The sequence below is a fragment of the Mya arenaria genome, chromosome 8 (genome assembly GCF_026914265.1).
Source record: "Mya arenaria isolate MELC-2E11 chromosome 8, ASM2691426v1".
Taxonomy (NCBI): Eukaryota; Metazoa; Mollusca; class Bivalvia; order Myida; family Myidae; genus Mya; species Mya arenaria.
This window is the reverse complement of record NC_069129.1, coordinates 69,531,336-69,548,940: the sequence shown is the minus strand read 5'-3', so window position 1 is coordinate 69,548,940 and position 17,605 is coordinate 69,531,336. Positions and strand designations below refer to the sequence as shown.

Sequence of the window (17,605 nt, the reverse complement as noted above, 5' to 3'; positions counted from 1 at the left end):
CATATCTACACAACCTTTTTTTTTAAATGATCCGAAATATGTGACTATTCGATAAACATCACATAAAAATATTGATATTTAATAATGCAAAGCATGTCCTAGAACCTACCGAACAATTCTCGTGTACCGTGTTTCATGAAATATTTGGAACGCTCATGTAATGTATGAACAACATGTTGTGACATTTTCGTTTTGCTTTAGAGGCCTTAATACCAAAATTAATACTATTGTTTTAATACACCAAAAAGGATGAATAAATATCGAAATCAATGGTTTTTATGAAGGATGCCGAGTTAAATTTGAAAGAAAGGTGTAGACAACATAGTATTTTTACCTTATGAGACGATAGTAGATAGCAGTAAAATTATATTTTAGCACTCACCAGTCATTTATAATTTTTGCACATTCAGCTATAAAATACACGGTGATAATCTTGTTATCAGTAATTAATATTTTCTTTAAATGCATGATTTAGGAAATACATGTATTTAAAGGTTTATCACTTAAAATGTATGTTTGTTATACATGTGTATATGTGTATGTAAAAAAAATGTATTGATTTTGAATACGAGTGTCACTTTAACTTATATATATCTATTATTATTATTTATTATATTTTCAATCGCGAGGGTACTGTAGTGTACCATAATTTCAAATACAATGTTAAATAAATAGATTGTCGTATAAATAAATAGAGTTGTACTATTTATTTATGCTAGTGTCTGAGCGGATAGGCTCCGCCTATTGATACAGTTCAGAATAGGGAATTGCATGTACACTTAAAACAAACATGGAACAATGGTATTTAGACATACGAAATATTACCCCTCTTAATGACATTTTGAGGAATTCATATAAGTTTGATATATTTTACCTTCAGTATCAGTATCCTGTCTGCTATCAGAGGAAATGAAGCAAGACATAGTCGACACTCACAACACTTTAAGGCGGAACTTTTCCAAAGGTGCTAACGGAGGATCTGCTGCAAACATGAAGAAATTAGTGAGTATAATTGCAGTAGTTGGCAACGATGATATATTATTCAATTTACCTTAGAACTGCCTTAAATCGTTTCAATAAACTGTGTTAAGAACTGATTTGTGTATTAAATTCAATATGACTTTTTTACTGTACCGGCTTGGGTGTTCTCCCTATTACAACCATAATTTTTCAATTTCGGTATCAAAGAATGAAATAATTATATTATATGGGATTCATATGCATTACTGGCTGGACTATTTTTGGTGCCAAAATATGAGCGAGTCCCTTAAAAGCCAGGGACAGCAAAGTATTCAAGGAACCAATTTCAGTTCAATAAAACTGAACCATAACTATAACATTATCAAATGTTATGATATTTAATGTGCATAAATATTTCGTTTGAGGTTTTGCAAATATTATTTCATTATAACATACTTTTTGCTATTGTTTTCCTTATTTTCCAGATATGGCGGGATGACCTCGCGAGAAGAGCCAGAATACACCTAAGACTTAGTTGTAAATTTCCAAATTTACCATTCTTTGCAATAAATGACAGTGATACTTGTTCCAACCTTGCTAGGACCTCGACTGGAGACATTGCTAGTGATATTCAGACTTGGTACAGTGAACTCATAGGGAATTTTTATCCTCCGGATCCACTGTATGAAACTTTTGGAGTGTGTTGGCCGCAGGAAAACTGCTCCCATGCTACTGTAGTGAGTGCTTCAATTTATTTGATGAATTATTCCTAAGAAGAGTGCGTTGAGCGAAATATTTAAAATGAAAAATAAATCTTTGCTGACATGAACTATCGTTGTCATGACGGTATTTCATGTCCATTTGTTTGGTAAAATGAATATTTAAAATAATTAATACAAATAGCTAAAGGCGTCGACGATCTTTGTAACAGAAACAAAATACAGGTCCGATGGATTTAAGTTGAAACAAAGTCAGATTGTTCTTCGTTTAGTTCCCAGATTGCTATCTCTATAACCTTATTTTACCTGTCTTTCAGCTTTTAAATGCTGACTTCCGCTACGTAGGCTGCTCATTCAGACGACGTTGCGGGGGCATGGGCTCACTTTATTGTATATATGAATCTGAGTAAGTTTCAAGAATACGTTATATTGTATAGGTCATGTTTGTGGTTGTGTCACTTCATTGCGGGTATCACCATTATTGCTTGGCATGGGAAGGGGCGAGTATCACCATTACGACTTAGGAAGTGGAAAGGGGCGGGTATCACCATTACGGCTTGGGAAGGGGAAAGGGGCGAGAATCACCATTACGGCTTGGGAAGAGGAAAGCGGCGGGTATCACCATTGTGGCTTGGGAAGGGGAAAGCAGCGGGTATCACCATAACGGCTTGGGAAGGGGAAAGGGGCGGGTATCACCATTACGGCTTGGGAAGGGAAAGCGGCGGATATCCAGCGGGTATAACCATTAAGGCTGGGGAAGGTGAAAGGGACGGGTATCACCATTATTGCTTGGGAAGGGGAAAGGGCGGGTATCACCATTATTGCTTGGGAAGGGAAAGGGGCGGGTATCTTCATTATTGATTGATAAGGGGAAAGGGGCGGGTATCACCATGACGGCTTGGGAAGGAGAAAGGGGCTTGTATCACCATTACGGCATGGTAAAGGAAAAGCGGCGGGTATCAACATTACGGCTTGGGAAGTAAATATATGTTAGCATATATATACAGTACAAAATGTATATTTATAAAAACTATGGTATTATAATTTTTAGTTTGGAATTATAAGATATTTTTCTTTTTTTCTAAAAAAATACTGAGTTTGAAAATCCGGTGCCTGTTGGCCAAGCGCATTAGGCAGGCTTCAACAATGACTCTGTTTTAATAGAAAACAAGTTACAAGGCCTATGAGACACTGAACGAGAAACACACAGCGTCAAAACCTATTTTGAATGTAATAATAATTCAAATGTGCACGAGTCATTGCTCTCATCCTCCAATGTATGTGGCTATTCAGTGTGAAAATGAAATACATCTGTATCTGTATACTGTTTTGACATTAAACCTTTTAATTTTAAGCCATTTTAACATTTCCATATAGTTTTTGAACGGTGCCTTTTTATAAAGGCGAATATCTCCTACTCGATTTCATCTGAATCTCTAATGGCCATTATTGAGCAAATAAACAGTCGTCAATGTCTTCCTTTTATCGTTACTGATAGAATTTATCCAAACGTAACCTTATCTGTCGTTTCGAGTAATGGCCATAATGGTTTTCCTTATGGTTTTAACTACTTTCTAATGACTTGTGTGTGTATATTTCCAGTACTGAACTCGATACATCGGGTCCCTGGGGTCAGTTTTATAAAGATGGTGCTGTTTGTACGAAGTGCTCCAACGATACATCGTTCTGTGACGATGGCCTATGTAGTAAGTATACTCTCATGCAACATAAATAGTTCAGGTCGCTTACATAATGAATTGTGTTATAACCTTATTCGTTTTATATATACAATTTTGTTTTGCTGTTTAACATGAAAGCTATCAATTTGTCTTGGTCTGAACTATTGAACCCGGTCAACAGTATGAGCTGTTTCCTTCTCACGCTATGATGTCATTGGATTTAAAAAAATAGCCGGTATATCATTAACGAATCTTATTTTTTTACACTTAATTCAAATAAAAATTTGATCACCTAATATTTACACATCACCTTCCTATCGGCCTTTCGAAGAACGCAACATCTTCCGCTATGTTAGGATCGCGAATCATCGCGTTTGAAATGGAATTGAATATTGTTTATCTGGTTATGGTTTGTGTCAGCGGGCCAAGGAAAGTGTTGATTTTTTTAAATGTATTGTTGCCGTTAGCGTTTCAATTTAACAGTAAAAAGTGTTTTGAAGGGATTTCATTTTCCTGCGATTTTGTGACGTCATATGATAAACTGTTACCGGTTACAGTAGAGTCGATTGGTGAGAAATAATTACTCTCAGTGTTTCTTAAATAAAATTACGTATCGTTTAACACTTCTGAAAAGAAGTAATGAACTGTTTGCGTAAATATAAGTATTGAATTGCATGATTGATGTTATTATCGGGGATCTGAACGCAGTTCGGCTGATCCTTCGAACACCACGCCTACTTTAACCAGCCTAACAACGTTCATACCTCGATAATGCCATCAATCACGAAATTCATTCCGTAAACAAAACAGTTATTTTTTTGTTTAGATAAATTTTTGATCAAGTTTATAAAACAGTTATTCAAAGGTAGTTTGAGTAACAGCCACACATGTTGTCTCTTGGTGTCGAGGATGACATTCTGGATAGTCAAAATGTCATCCCCACCACCTCGGGACAATAGCTGTTATTGTTACCCAACCTTTCATGAAATAACTGTATACTGTTATGTCGTTTGTGTCGCCGTCAGCGTCAATATTGTGATGCCATAAAGGTTGGCCATTATTCAGGCACCTGTGTAAAAATATATACGAACTTTATTTCTCATGTTGACATTGTAAAAAAACTCAAATTCTCTCATTTGACGCCGCATCTTATAATATTATATACAACTGTCTGTAAAGTGTTTGATCTCATGTGTTTGTGTGTTTTGTTTACTTGTAATGACATACGTAATTTATTATGTTTAACAGCCTCATGTGATACTAACCCTGAACTGTGTGGTAAGTTTTGATGCAGTCAAGTGGTGTTGGTGTCGCTATTGTCTGTATTTTATCGTCGTGTATTTGTAGTCAATTAATCAAAACTCATATGTGATATTTGTATCTCAGAAAAAAGAATGTCTGTTGATGAAACTAGCGAGAAGTTTTAAACAAAAGCTTCCTTAAATTTGTTAATTTTAGTGTCTTGGTCGGCTCATTGAACATTCCCGCCTTTTAAACTAATGCAACGGGAACTTCAGGGACAATCCTAGTAGACAGATAGTTATCGGAAACCCTGGCCTTAATTTTTCGAAACTTATTTTAGCTTAACAGCATATTTCAATTAGCAAAACTGTATTTCAATTAGATTTTAATAAAAATACGAAACAGTGAGCTTAGCATAATCTTGTTATAATGGATTTAAGAAGTTTCCAGATATTGGGGCCTGATGAACAAGGTCATAGCAAAACAGACAAAGCCATGAAATACTTTAAGGACGTGTTGTCGTCCATAGCGGTTGTCATCTTTCATACTTAATTGACCAGCTTTAAATATATTGATCTATTCATTTGTTTCATTATCGCCACGACATACACTAGAAATATGGCAAATAAACACAACGGCAATTGAGATTATGGTGCTTCGGCTGTTTAGTTACAGTTTTATTGAAAAGACTTTTGTCATTGATTATCTGATAAAACATTCATGAAGGACGATGTCAAACCAACTTCGAAATTACTCAAAGGCATGTAGTTTATTTGGAGAAGGATGAAGAAGAAAACCTCATCAAAACTATGACTTAGAACTTGCTTTCTGATAGAACCCTTTCCCTTCAACGCGCATAGACAAACATGAGCCACAACACTGTTATAAATACACGTTTACTAACTCTGTTCGGAGGTAGCTACACCCATGTTATATAATTTCACAGACACTGTTGGGAGATCTCGACCCTCTCCGGCTGATTCTTCTTTTCTAAACAGCAACTGTCCGTTCTTTGTTTGCAATGCCTGACTCTTGTTTGTAAAGTAAGAATAATTCAAAAAAGTAATAGTTCGTGTCCAAATGTGTTTGTATCATATATAGATGTGTAACTAAATTTTGCATTCGGTTCCTCATAGATTTTGTATGTGTTACAATATATTCCTTGTTTTAAAATCCATCGTGAAATTCTTCAATCGATGTATTACAGTATCTAGCTTATATTTATTAGTGATTTGTCATTACGTTTAAACGGCATTCTCTTTTAAAACCAAGACCTATTTAAACTATTTTCCAGATTGTCAAAAGAATTGCTCTGCGCCATACACAGGGCATGGGGAGCTTGACCCAGCCACGTGTTCATGTACATGTCAGTACGGCATGGGACCAAACTGCGACGGTGAGTCTCTTGTGTTGCTTCTTAAATAATCAAGCTGAGATACACAGCGCAACAAAACAAAATACACAGAGTTGTATCAAAATATCTTTATCGGGGTTACCGACTTCAAACGGGTAGTGAGCCTAGTAGTCGTATATCTTCAAAGTTGTATGATTTACTTAACATCGCACTTATACTGTATGTGTGGATAGTTATGTAAACTGTGTGTGTTACCTTATGTGAATCTTGTTATCTGTTGTGTCAAAACCATACTTCATTAAGTAAATAACCTGGGATAAATGTATATTACGGTGGCACAGAGGTGACACGTATATGTTTTAATTTATTCCGTGCGCATGACAAACTAAGTCGTGCACACGAGATAATGAAGTCATGCAAACGATATACTTAGTATGTGGGGCGCACGAGATAAATAAAAACATACACATGTCACCTCACCTCTGTGTCAACGTAGTATACAGAGTATTGTTAAACCGTAATTTAAAATTCAGACCGGCCAGCATGTGTTATGTATGTACGTATAGCCGTTCAATCCATTTCAGAACCATGTAGAGACGCGGCCTTGGACAGTTATGAAGCCTATGACATTTGTGGCGAGCACATAGATGCCCAAAGTTGTGAAAACGTTCCCTTTGTGAGAGCCAGTTGTGCCAAGACATGCGGGACATGTCGTAAGTGTATTTATATTTTATCGGGACATATCGTAAATGTATTTATCTATTCGGGACATATCGTAAGTGTATTTATTTATTCGGGACATGTCGTAAGTGTATTTATCTATTCGGGACATGTCGTAAGTGTATTTATCTATTCGGTACATGTCGTGAGTGTACTTATCTATTCGGGACATGTCGTAAGTGTATTTATCTATTCGGGACATGTCGCAATAGTACTTATCTATTCGGGACATGTCGTAAGTGTATTTATTTATTCGGGACATGTCGTAAGTGTATTTATCTATTCGGGACATGTCGTAAGTGTATTTATCTATTCGGGACAGGTCGTGAGTGTACTTATCTATTCGGGACATGTCGTAAATGTATTTATCTATTCGGGACATGTCGCAATAGTATTTATCTATTCGGGACATGTCGTAAGTGTATTTATCTATTCGGGACATGTCGTAAGTGTATTTATCTATTCGGGACATGTCGTGAGTGTACTTATCTATTCGGGACATGTCGTAAGTGTATTTATCTATTCGGGACATGTCGCAAGAGTATTTATCTATTCGGGACATGTCGTAAGTGTATTTATCTATTCGGGACATGTCGCAAGTATACTTATCTATTCGGGGCACGTCGTAAGTGTATTTATCTATGTGGGACAGGCCGTAAATGTATTAATCTATTCGGGACTTGTCGTAAGTGTACTTATCTATTCTGGACAGGTCGTAAGTGTATTTATCTAATCGGGACATTTCGTAAGTGTTTTTTTCTATTCGGGACATGTCGTTAGTGTATTCATCTATTCGGGGCAGGTCGCAAGTGTACTTATCTATTCGGGACATGTCGTAAATGTATTTATCTATTCGGGATAGGTCGCAAGTGTATTTATCTATTCGGGACATGTCTTAAGTGTATTTATCTATTCGGGACATGTCGTAAGTGTATTTATCTGTTCGTGGCATGTCGTAAATGTATTTATCTATTCTGGACAGGTCGTAAGTGTATTTATCTATTCGGGACATGTCTTAAGTGTATTTATCTATTCGGGACTTGTCGTAAGTGTACTTATCTATTCTGGACAGGTCGTAAGTGTATTTATCTAATCGGGACATTTCGTAAGTGTTTTTTTCTATTCGGGACATGTCGTTAGTGTATTCATCTATTCGGGACAGGTCGCAAGTGTACTTATCTATTCGGGACATGTCGTAAATGTATTTATCTATTCGGGATAGGTCGCAAATGTATTTATCTATTCGGGACATGTCTTAAGTGTATTTATCTATTCGGGACATGTCGTAAGTGTATTTATCTATTCGGGACAAGTCGTAAATGTATTTATCTATTCGGGACATGTCTTAAGTGTATTTATCTATTCGGGACATGTCTTAAGTGTATTTATCTATTCGGGACATGTCGTAAGTGTATTTATCTATTCGGGACATGTCTTAAGTGTATTTATCTATTCGGGACATGTCGTAAATGTATTTATCTATTCGGGATAGGTCGCAAGTGTATTTATCTATTCGGGACATGTCGTAAGTGTATTTATCTATTCGGGACATGTCGTAAATGTATTAATCTATTCGGGACAGGTCTCAAGTGTATTTACCTATTCGGGACATGTCGTAAGTGTATTTATCTATTCGGGACATTTCGTAAGTGTATTTATCTATTCGGGACATGTCGTAAGTGTATTTATCTGTTCGTGGCAGGTCGTAAATGTATTTATCTATTCGGGACAGGTCGCAAGTGTATTTATCTATTCGGGACATGTCGTTAGTGTATTCATCTATTCTGGACAGGTCGTAAGTGTATTTATATAATCGGAACATGTCGTAAGTGTATTTATCTATTCAGGACATGTCGTAAGTGTATTCATCTATTCGGGACAGGTCGCAAGTGTACTTATCTATTCGGGACATGTCGCAAGTGTATTTATCTATTTGGGACATTTCGTAAGTGTATTTATCTATTCGGGACATGTCGTAAGTGTATTTATCTGTTCGTGGTAGGTCGTAAATGTATTTATCTATTCGGGACAGGTCGCAAGTGTACTTATCTATTCGGGACATGTCGTAAGTGTACTTATCTATTCTGGACAGGTCGTAAGTGTATTTATATAATCGGAACATGTCGTAAGTGTATTTATCTATTCAGGACATGTCGTTAGTGTATTCATCTATTCGGGACAGGTCGCAAGTGTACTTATCTATTCGGGACATGTCGTAAGTGTACTTATCTATTCTGGACAGGTCGTAAGTGTATTTATATAATCGGAACATGTCGTAAGTGTATTTATCTATTCAGGACATGTCGTTAGTGTATTCATCTATTCGGGACAGGTCGCAAGTATACTTATCTATTCGGGACATGTCGTAAGTGTACTTATCTATTCTGGACAGGTCGTAAGTGTATTTATATAATCGGAACATGTCGTAAGTGTATTTATCTATTCAGGACATGTCGTTAGTGTATTCATCTATTCGGGACAGGTCGCAAGTGTACTTATCTATTCGGGACATGTCGTAAATGTATTTATCTATTCTGGACAGGTCGTAAGTGTATTTATTTATTCGGGACATGTCGTAAGTGTATTTATATATGCAGTATTTATATGCGAGACATGTCGAAAGTGTATTTATATATGCGGGACATGTCGTATGTGTATTTATATATGCGAAACATGTCGTAAGTGTATTTATATATTTGAAACATGTCGAAAGTGTATTTGTATATGCGGGACATGTCGTAAATGTATTTATCTATTCGGGACATGTCGTATGTGTATTGACCTATTCGGGACATGTCGTAAATGTATTTATCTATGCGGGTCATGTATTTTTTTATCTATGTATGACATGTAGTAAGTGTATTTAACAATTGCCTTACGGATCGTTGTGAAAATAACTTGATGGTTTTGATTATAAAGTAACGACTTAAATTAACAGGGCCAGTTTCAAACAATACGAAACTGCTGTGTTCTTACCTTAGATAAAGTGTGCGTTCCGAATGAACTCCTTTCAGGAATGCCCTCTACTAGTGTGTTTTATATAGTCATGTTGGAGTAAAGACCATTTTCTACATGTACACCCAGATTTCCATTTCATTTATTAATTTGTGACCCGGCCAAGTTGTACATACATTTTTCCTAACGCATTTTTTTGTCAAAACACAACATCTTGATGATCAATCGAAATCGTAACGTGTAAATAATATAATAATTAAACGATTTGTTTGAATGTGATCTTTCTTTATTTCGCAAGAAAAAATGGCATAGATCAACAAATAGATGTATTCGTAAAATATAAATTTTAAACTCCAGTTTGGTAGAAAAATAATTATATGTATTCACCCTTACGAAAAGTACGAAATTCATAACTTTATCATTCTGGTTGATATATTTTCTGTAATTTATCAAACATCGTCCTTACACACTTTTTTTAAAAGCATGTATAAATATTTCCACCTATTTTCAGGGGCATATCCCACCGCATTACAGCGATGAAGAGCGTTGGAACAATAACAATACCTCACATTTTCATGGTGCGAAAAATGCATTGTGAATCTGACAATGGGACGGGCTCCTTATCTTATCGTTCACCGGAATGGGTGCTTCCAAACTGTTACATGTTACGATTAAAGGCAATTTGTGATACTTGGACATCGAGTGACATTTTGGTGGAAATGGATTCAATCCAAATTTGAACACAAACTTTATTGATGAGAGAGTAAACGTCGGAGTTATCCTGTGCATGCCACATAAGATGTGGATACTGTTTATAACGGCTCATACCTCTTAACGAGATTTTTTTCAAGAATACGTTATTCTTTGATACCTATCTAAGTATAAGGCATTACTTTTGTTATTTTTAACAGTATGTGAAAACAGGCAATTATAAGATTATATATATTCTTTAAGTGTATGTGTTGGTTCTTACATCATGAAATTATTTATGTAATGGGCTTATTTTCCGAACGGAGACAGCTGTTCCAGACTGCGATCGGCAAAGACAAATATGTGTGACATGTTTCTGTGTTTTCTTGCTCATAATCATGGCCTAAGTATGGAATATCATTAATATTCATAAATTTGATTTGCTTCCGGCTTAGTTGCTACTTTTACTTCATGCCCTTATTTATTTGCGATAGGAACCAATATGTTGACAGTTCTTGTTTATATAAGGCCTTTTACGCTTGATATTCATTTTGTTCCCACAAGTCGACTGATTCATACCAATATTAAATATATTCTTCGACTGTAACCTCATAATAAACACTGCATTGCTAAATAAAAACACAAAAGTTACACATCCGTTATTTTTAGCCAATACCTTTCTCTTACTACACTAGTGTTTTATGAAACACTAATTCAGATCGGCTTCTGTCAACAAATCATCGCCATTTTGGAACTCTCTAGCGAAGCGCCTTACCTTGCCGCTCGATATACATAGCGCTTAGATCTGTCATTCTTGGCTTGGAAAACAAGTGGGATATGGATGCGTAGAGTCGCAAAAACAGAAATCGTCAAAGACTCTGAAGCGGCTGTTTATATGGACTATATTAGTGCAACCGATCGAAATTTTAAAGCTTAAGATGAAAAATAAGCCGACTAAACATATATATGTGATTTATGCAGCTGTACAAAAAGCAGACGAGAAAAGAACAAGCTAAACGGGCAAGGGAATATATATTTAATTTTTATATAACTTGAAAAGAAAATGTCACATAATGAAACACATGTTGGCTATTTAACCATCAACTGATTAACTAAACGCCTCGGTCGACATGACCTCTTTATAACAGTGACTATCAGTTCATATTCAATGACTTAACCAACTAGTCAATTATTGTATACCAATGTTAAATACTTAAAAGTATATTTGATACAAACATATCCGTTTGTTTCAACTTTCATGAATTTTGTCCCTCTAAATTGTTTTTCAATTCAGTGAATACTCTTAAAAGCAACTGTTGTATAAAGTGTCTTTTCTTCGAAAGTAATATAGCTCAACTTATATTTATATCTCGTACTCAAACATGATTGTCGTAAGCAGGTTATACGTGGGTAGAAACCGGATATTGTCGTGATTTAGTATATTTCCTCTTCTGATGCAATAACCTAAAGAACGTGGGGAAACATGAGATGTGGAGATCCGGTGTCTAGTTCTGGAAACAAACCTTAACATTGATAAACAATCCTAACCAAATTCATTACAAGTTTTTAATATGTTTTCTCTCTCATCAACGTCGGGGATTTTGTTCTGATTTGTATTAATGTGTATACATCTTGTTAGTATATATCTGTTAGTATTCATCTGTTAGTAAACAATTGTAAGTATTCATCTGTTAGTAAACAATTGTAAGTATACATCTGTTAGTAAACAATTGTAAGTATTCATCTGTTAGTAAACAATTGTAAGTATACATCTGTTAGTAAACAATTGTAAGTATACATCTGTTAGTAAACAATTGTAAGTATTCATCTGTTAGTAAACAATTGTAAGTATTCATCTGTTAGTAAACAATTGTAAGTATTCATCTGTTAGTAAACAATTGTAAGTATACATCTGTTAGTAAACAATTGTAAGTATTCATCTGTTAGTAAACAATTGTAAGTATTCATCTGTTAGTAAACAATTGTAAGTATACATCTGTTAGTAAACAATTGTAAGTATTCATCTGTTAGTAAACAATTGTAAGTATTCATCTGTTAGTAAACAATTGTAAGTATACATCTGTTAGTAAACAATTGTAAGTATACATCTGTTAGTAAACAATTGTAAGTATTCATCTGTTAGTAAACAAATGTAAGTATACATCTGTTAGTACACATCTGTAAGTAAACAATTGTAAGCATACATCTGTTAGTACACATCCTTTAGTATACATCTCGTTAGTATACATCTGTACGTAAGTATCTGTTAGTAAATATAAGCATGCATCTGTTAGTTTACATCTGAAACTATACATCTTGTAAGTATACATCTGTTAATATACATCTACAGTTGAACACCGCTCTTCCGAACACGTTTTTCCGAAATTATCGCTATTTCGAAATAATTTTTCGGTCCCGATTTTATTCCTTTTTTGTTTAACTAAATTTTTGGTCTTTATTCCGAAATCGCTATTCCGAAATAATCGCTATTCCGAAGTAAAAATTACGGTCACAATTTAATTTTTCATACCTACATGTATTTATCAATTCTTATTTCGAACACGATCGTGTCATAGTTTTTCACACCATTCTGCGAATGCACTTGGGCATTGGCTTGAGGTGACAAGGGAGTACAATTAGCGCTTGTGTTAGAATAACATTTAGCAAGCGTATGTTAAAAATATCGAGGTCAGAAAATGAGCGATTCATTTGGGTGATGTAGTGTGTATATCATTGCTGGTTAACACAATCTAAATATCATTCGAAAATGTCTACCTCATCTGATCCGATCGCCACATTGCATACATGTGCTGTTATTTTGTTTTAAATGTTTAATGGTGTTTTCATAAAGAAGCATAATTACGAATTATTCGTCAGTTATAAAACACTAAATCAACAAATACTTTTGCATACGAAAGATAGCTCAAACCGAGTGTATCGTATTGGTAACATGTAACCGACATTGCAATCTTCACGACTTAGTATTTTACGTCATCTATAATTCGCGAACGCTGTCATTTGCGGAAAAGTGTTAATCCGAAACATCGCTATTCCGAAGTAATTTGTTGGGTCCCTGCGATTTCGGCAAAACGGTGTATGGATCTTTTAGTATACATCTATTAGTATACACATGTAAGTACACATATGTATGTATACATATGTAAGTATACATATTGTTAGTATACATATTGTAAGTTTACATCGTGTAAGTATACATCTGTTAATATGCATCTTGTTAGTATACTTTTGTTAGAATACATCTGAAAGTATGCATCTGTTCATATAAACTGAACATCAGTCCCAGTATGAATAGAGGAAAACTCATTATGCGCCTTTGGCGGGATAACATCGGTGCGTTGATCGTGTTGTACTATTGTAACTGTTAATTAACAGTTTCTCTCAAACCGAGTATGTAGGCGTATTTCTTGTTTTGCCTTACTATTTGGGTTGTATTCACTTTCTATTTCGTATATTGAACAGTAACTCTCGATACACATATACACTATTTTTTTACAGCGTTTTTAAAGGTCAGCCACGTATGGCTTGACACCGCCTTACACAACACGACGTAGCAATATATGCCATACATAACATTTAAGTTAGAAGTGACTGCTATTTTCAGTCACACCTATATATCATCAACAGTTGAAGAAACACAGTGTGATGCAAGGATCCGGTTACGTTACTCCACACGTGTACGTAATAAAGTACCGCTACACGGGAGACAACCCTAATAGCTTTAACCGTTACTGAATACTCCAGTTTTCCAATACAAGTTTAAGGCAAGGTAACTACTGGTAACGTTACCAATTTTAACGCAATTCGGTATGACGCTTATGAATATTGAATATACATCTATTTCAATAAATTTCAATGTTCATCTATAATGCAATTCTAAGATTTCACTTACATTTTACCAGATGAACAAAACAACTATCTGTTGCATAGTATTATGATGCTGTAAAATAAATGTATGATGCAACCCTGTAATTAAAACCGTACAATAAAATTGACTTATCAAAAAGAAACAGCATTGTTAAACATCTTCCTTTTCCCTCTCCGATATAATGAATTAGTTTTGCGGTAGCAACAATTCAAATAATGTGTTATACAAGTAAGAAAGTTATGAATCCTTTTGAATCAGTTTGAATCACTTATATACATTTCACCGACTCGTATGAATCCAAATGGGTTTAATGGGTTAATATAAATCTAATTATGGGTTTCTTTATGGTTGCAAAAGTGTGGTCTATATGGCACGATGTATGCTAAGTAAGAGGCGCATGTGCTTGTTTTTCTTGCTCTGCATGGACATCATGGTACCCAAAATGCGGTGGTTTGACACTGAGTAGGCTTATAAAGGTATGCATATTATGTTTAAATTACTCTGGGTGGTCTATTTGACAATGAGTAAGCTTAGACTGGATGCATATACGTTTAATGACTCTGGATGGTCTTTTTGATGCTGTTAATTGGTTTCTTAAGCTCTGATTGGGCTTTACTGTTGCTTTTGGCTCTGCGTAGGCTTAATTAGGGCTAAACATGCGTTTAGTTGGCTCAGAGTAGGCTAAATAAGGGCTGAACATGCGTTTATTTGGTTCTGAGAAGGCTTAATTAGGGCTGAACATGCGTTTAGTTGGCTCTGCGTAGGCTTAATTAGGGCTGAACATGCATATACTTGGCTCTGAGTAGGCTACATTAGGGCTGAACATGCGTTTATTTGGCTCTGAGTAGGCTACATTAGGGCTGAACATGGGTTCATTTGGCTCTCAGTAGGCTTAATTAGGGCTGAAGATGCTTTTATTTTGCTCTGAGTAGGCTTAATTAGGGCTAAACATGCGTTTATTTGGCTCTGAGTAGGCTTAATTAGGGCTGAACATGCGTTTATTTGGCTCTAAGTAGGCTACATTAGGGCTGAACATGAGTTTATATGGCTCTACGTAGGCTACATTAGGGCTGAACATTCGTTTATTTGACTCTGCGTAGGCTAAATAAGGGCTGAACATGCATTTATTTGGCTCTACGTAGGCTTAATTAGGGATTAGATTGCGTTTATTTGGTTCTGAGTTGGCTACATAAGGGCTGAACATGAGTCTATTTGGCTATGCGTAGGCTACATTAGGGCTGAACATGCGTTTATTTGGCTCTGCGTAGAATACATTAGGGCTGAAAATGCGTCTATTTGGCTCTGCGTAGGCTTAATGAGGGCTGAACATACATTTATTTAACTTCGCGTAGGCTTAATAAGGGCTAAACATGCGTTTATTTTTGGCTCTGAGTAGGCTTATTTAGGGTAAACATGCGTTTATTGAACTCTGAGTAGGCTTAATTAGGGCTAAACATGCGTTTATAGGGCTAGGAGTAGGCTTAATTAGGGTAAACATGCGTTTATTGGGTTCTGAGTAGGCTTATTTAGGGTAAACATGCATTTATTTGGCTCTGCGTAGGCTTAATTAGGGCTGAACATGCGTTTATTTGGTTCTGAGTAGGCTTAATAAGGGCTGAACATAAGCTTGTTTAGCTCTGCGTAGGTTACATTAGGGCTGAACATGCGTTTATTTGGCTCTGCGTAGAATACATTAGGTCTGAAAATGAGTCTATTTGGCTCTGCGTAGGCTTAATAAGGGCTGAATATGCGTTTATTTGACTCTGAGTAAGCTAAATTGGGCTGAAGATGCGTTAAGTAGGCTCTCAGTAGGCTTTACTGGGGCTGAACATGCGTTTATTTGACTCTGAGTAAGCTAAATTAGGGCTGAACATGCGTTTAGTAGGCTCTCAGTAGGCTTAATTAGGGCTGAACTTTCCTTAATTTGGCTCTGAGTAGGCTAAATCAGGGCTGAACATGCGTTTATTTGGCCCTGAGTAGGCTAAATTAGGGCTGAACATGCGTTTATACGGATTTCAGTATGCTTAATTGGGGTTGAACATGCGTTTATTTGACTCTGATTAGGCTTAATTTATGGATGACTATGTATTTATTTGGCTCTGAGTAGGCCTGTTAAGGGCTGAACATGCGTTTATTTGACTCTGAGTAGGCTACATTAGGGCTGAACATGCGTTTATTTGGCTATGAGTAGGCCACATTACGCTTGAACATGCGTTTATTCGGCTCTGAGTAGGTTGCATTATGGCTGAACATGAGTTTATTTGGCGGCTTTGAGTATGCTACATTAGGGCTGAACATGCGTTTATTTGGCTCTGAGTAAGCTAAATTAGGACTGAACATGCGTTAATTTGGCTATGAATAGGCTTAATTAGGGCTGAACATGCGTTTTTTTGGCTCTGTGTATGCTACATCAGGGCTGAACATGCGTTAATTTGGCCCTGAGTAGGCTAAATTAGGGCTGAACATGCGTTTATTCTGCTTTGAGTAGGCTTAATTGGGGTTGCACATGCGTTTATTGGACTCTGAGTAGGCTTAATGTAGGGCTGACTATGCGTTGATAGGGCTCTGAGTAGGCTTAGTTAGGGCTGAACATGCGTTTTTAGGCTCTGAGTAGGGCTAATAAGGGCTTAACTGCGTTTATTTTGCCCTGATTAAGCTTAATTAGGGCTGAACATGCGTTTATTTGGCTCTGAGTAGGCTTAATTAGGGCTGAACATGCGGTTATTTGGCTCTGAGTAGGCTACATTATGGCTGAATATGCGGGAATTTGACTCTGAGTAGGCTTAATTAGGGCTGAACATGCGTTTATTTGGTTCTGAGAAGGCTTAATTAGGGCTGAGCATGCGTTTTATTTGACTCTGAGTAGGCTGCATTAGGGCTGAATATGCGTTTATTTGACTCTGCGTAGGCTACATAAGGGCTGAACATGCGTTTATTTGGCTCTGCGTAGGTTACATTAGGGCTAAACATGCGTTTATTTGGCTCTGAGTAGGCTACATTTGGGCTTAGAATGCGTTTATTTGGTTCTGAGTTGGCTACATTAGGGCTGAACATGAGTTTATTTGGTTATGCGTAGGCTACATTAGGGCTGAACATGCGTTTATTTGGCTCTACGTAGATTACATGAGGGCTGAAAATGCGTCTATTTGGCTCTGCGTAGGCTTAAGTAGGGCTAAACATGCGTTTATTTGGCTCTGAGTAGGCTTATTTAGGGAAAATATGCGTTTATTTTGTTCTGAGTAGGCTTAATTAGGGCTTAGAATGCGTTTATTTGATTCTGAGTTGGCTACATTAAGGCTGAATATGAGTTTATTTGGCTATGCGTAGGCTACATTAGGGCTGAAGATCGAAACGATCTTTACTAAAACGAAAACACAAGTTGTAATGAACGACAACGAAA

General features: G+C 36.2%; 1 protein-coding gene across 1 annotated transcript; it reads left to right on the top strand.

Annotated features, from left to right (window-relative positions):
• Nucleotides 1–909: 909 nt before the first annotated feature.
• On the top strand, nt 910–14,072 carry LOC128244518 (scoloptoxin SSD976-like). The gene is made up of 7 exons (XM_052962518.1): nt 910–1,002; nt 1,446–1,697; nt 1,997–2,085; nt 3,282–3,385; nt 5,895–5,996; nt 6,539–6,667; nt 13,942–14,072. Exons 1-7 carry the CDS (start codon nt 910–912, stop codon nt 14,070–14,072), a joined length of 900 nt encoding a protein of 299 aa, XP_052818478.1.
• Nucleotides 14,073–17,605: the final 3,533 nt, after the last annotated feature.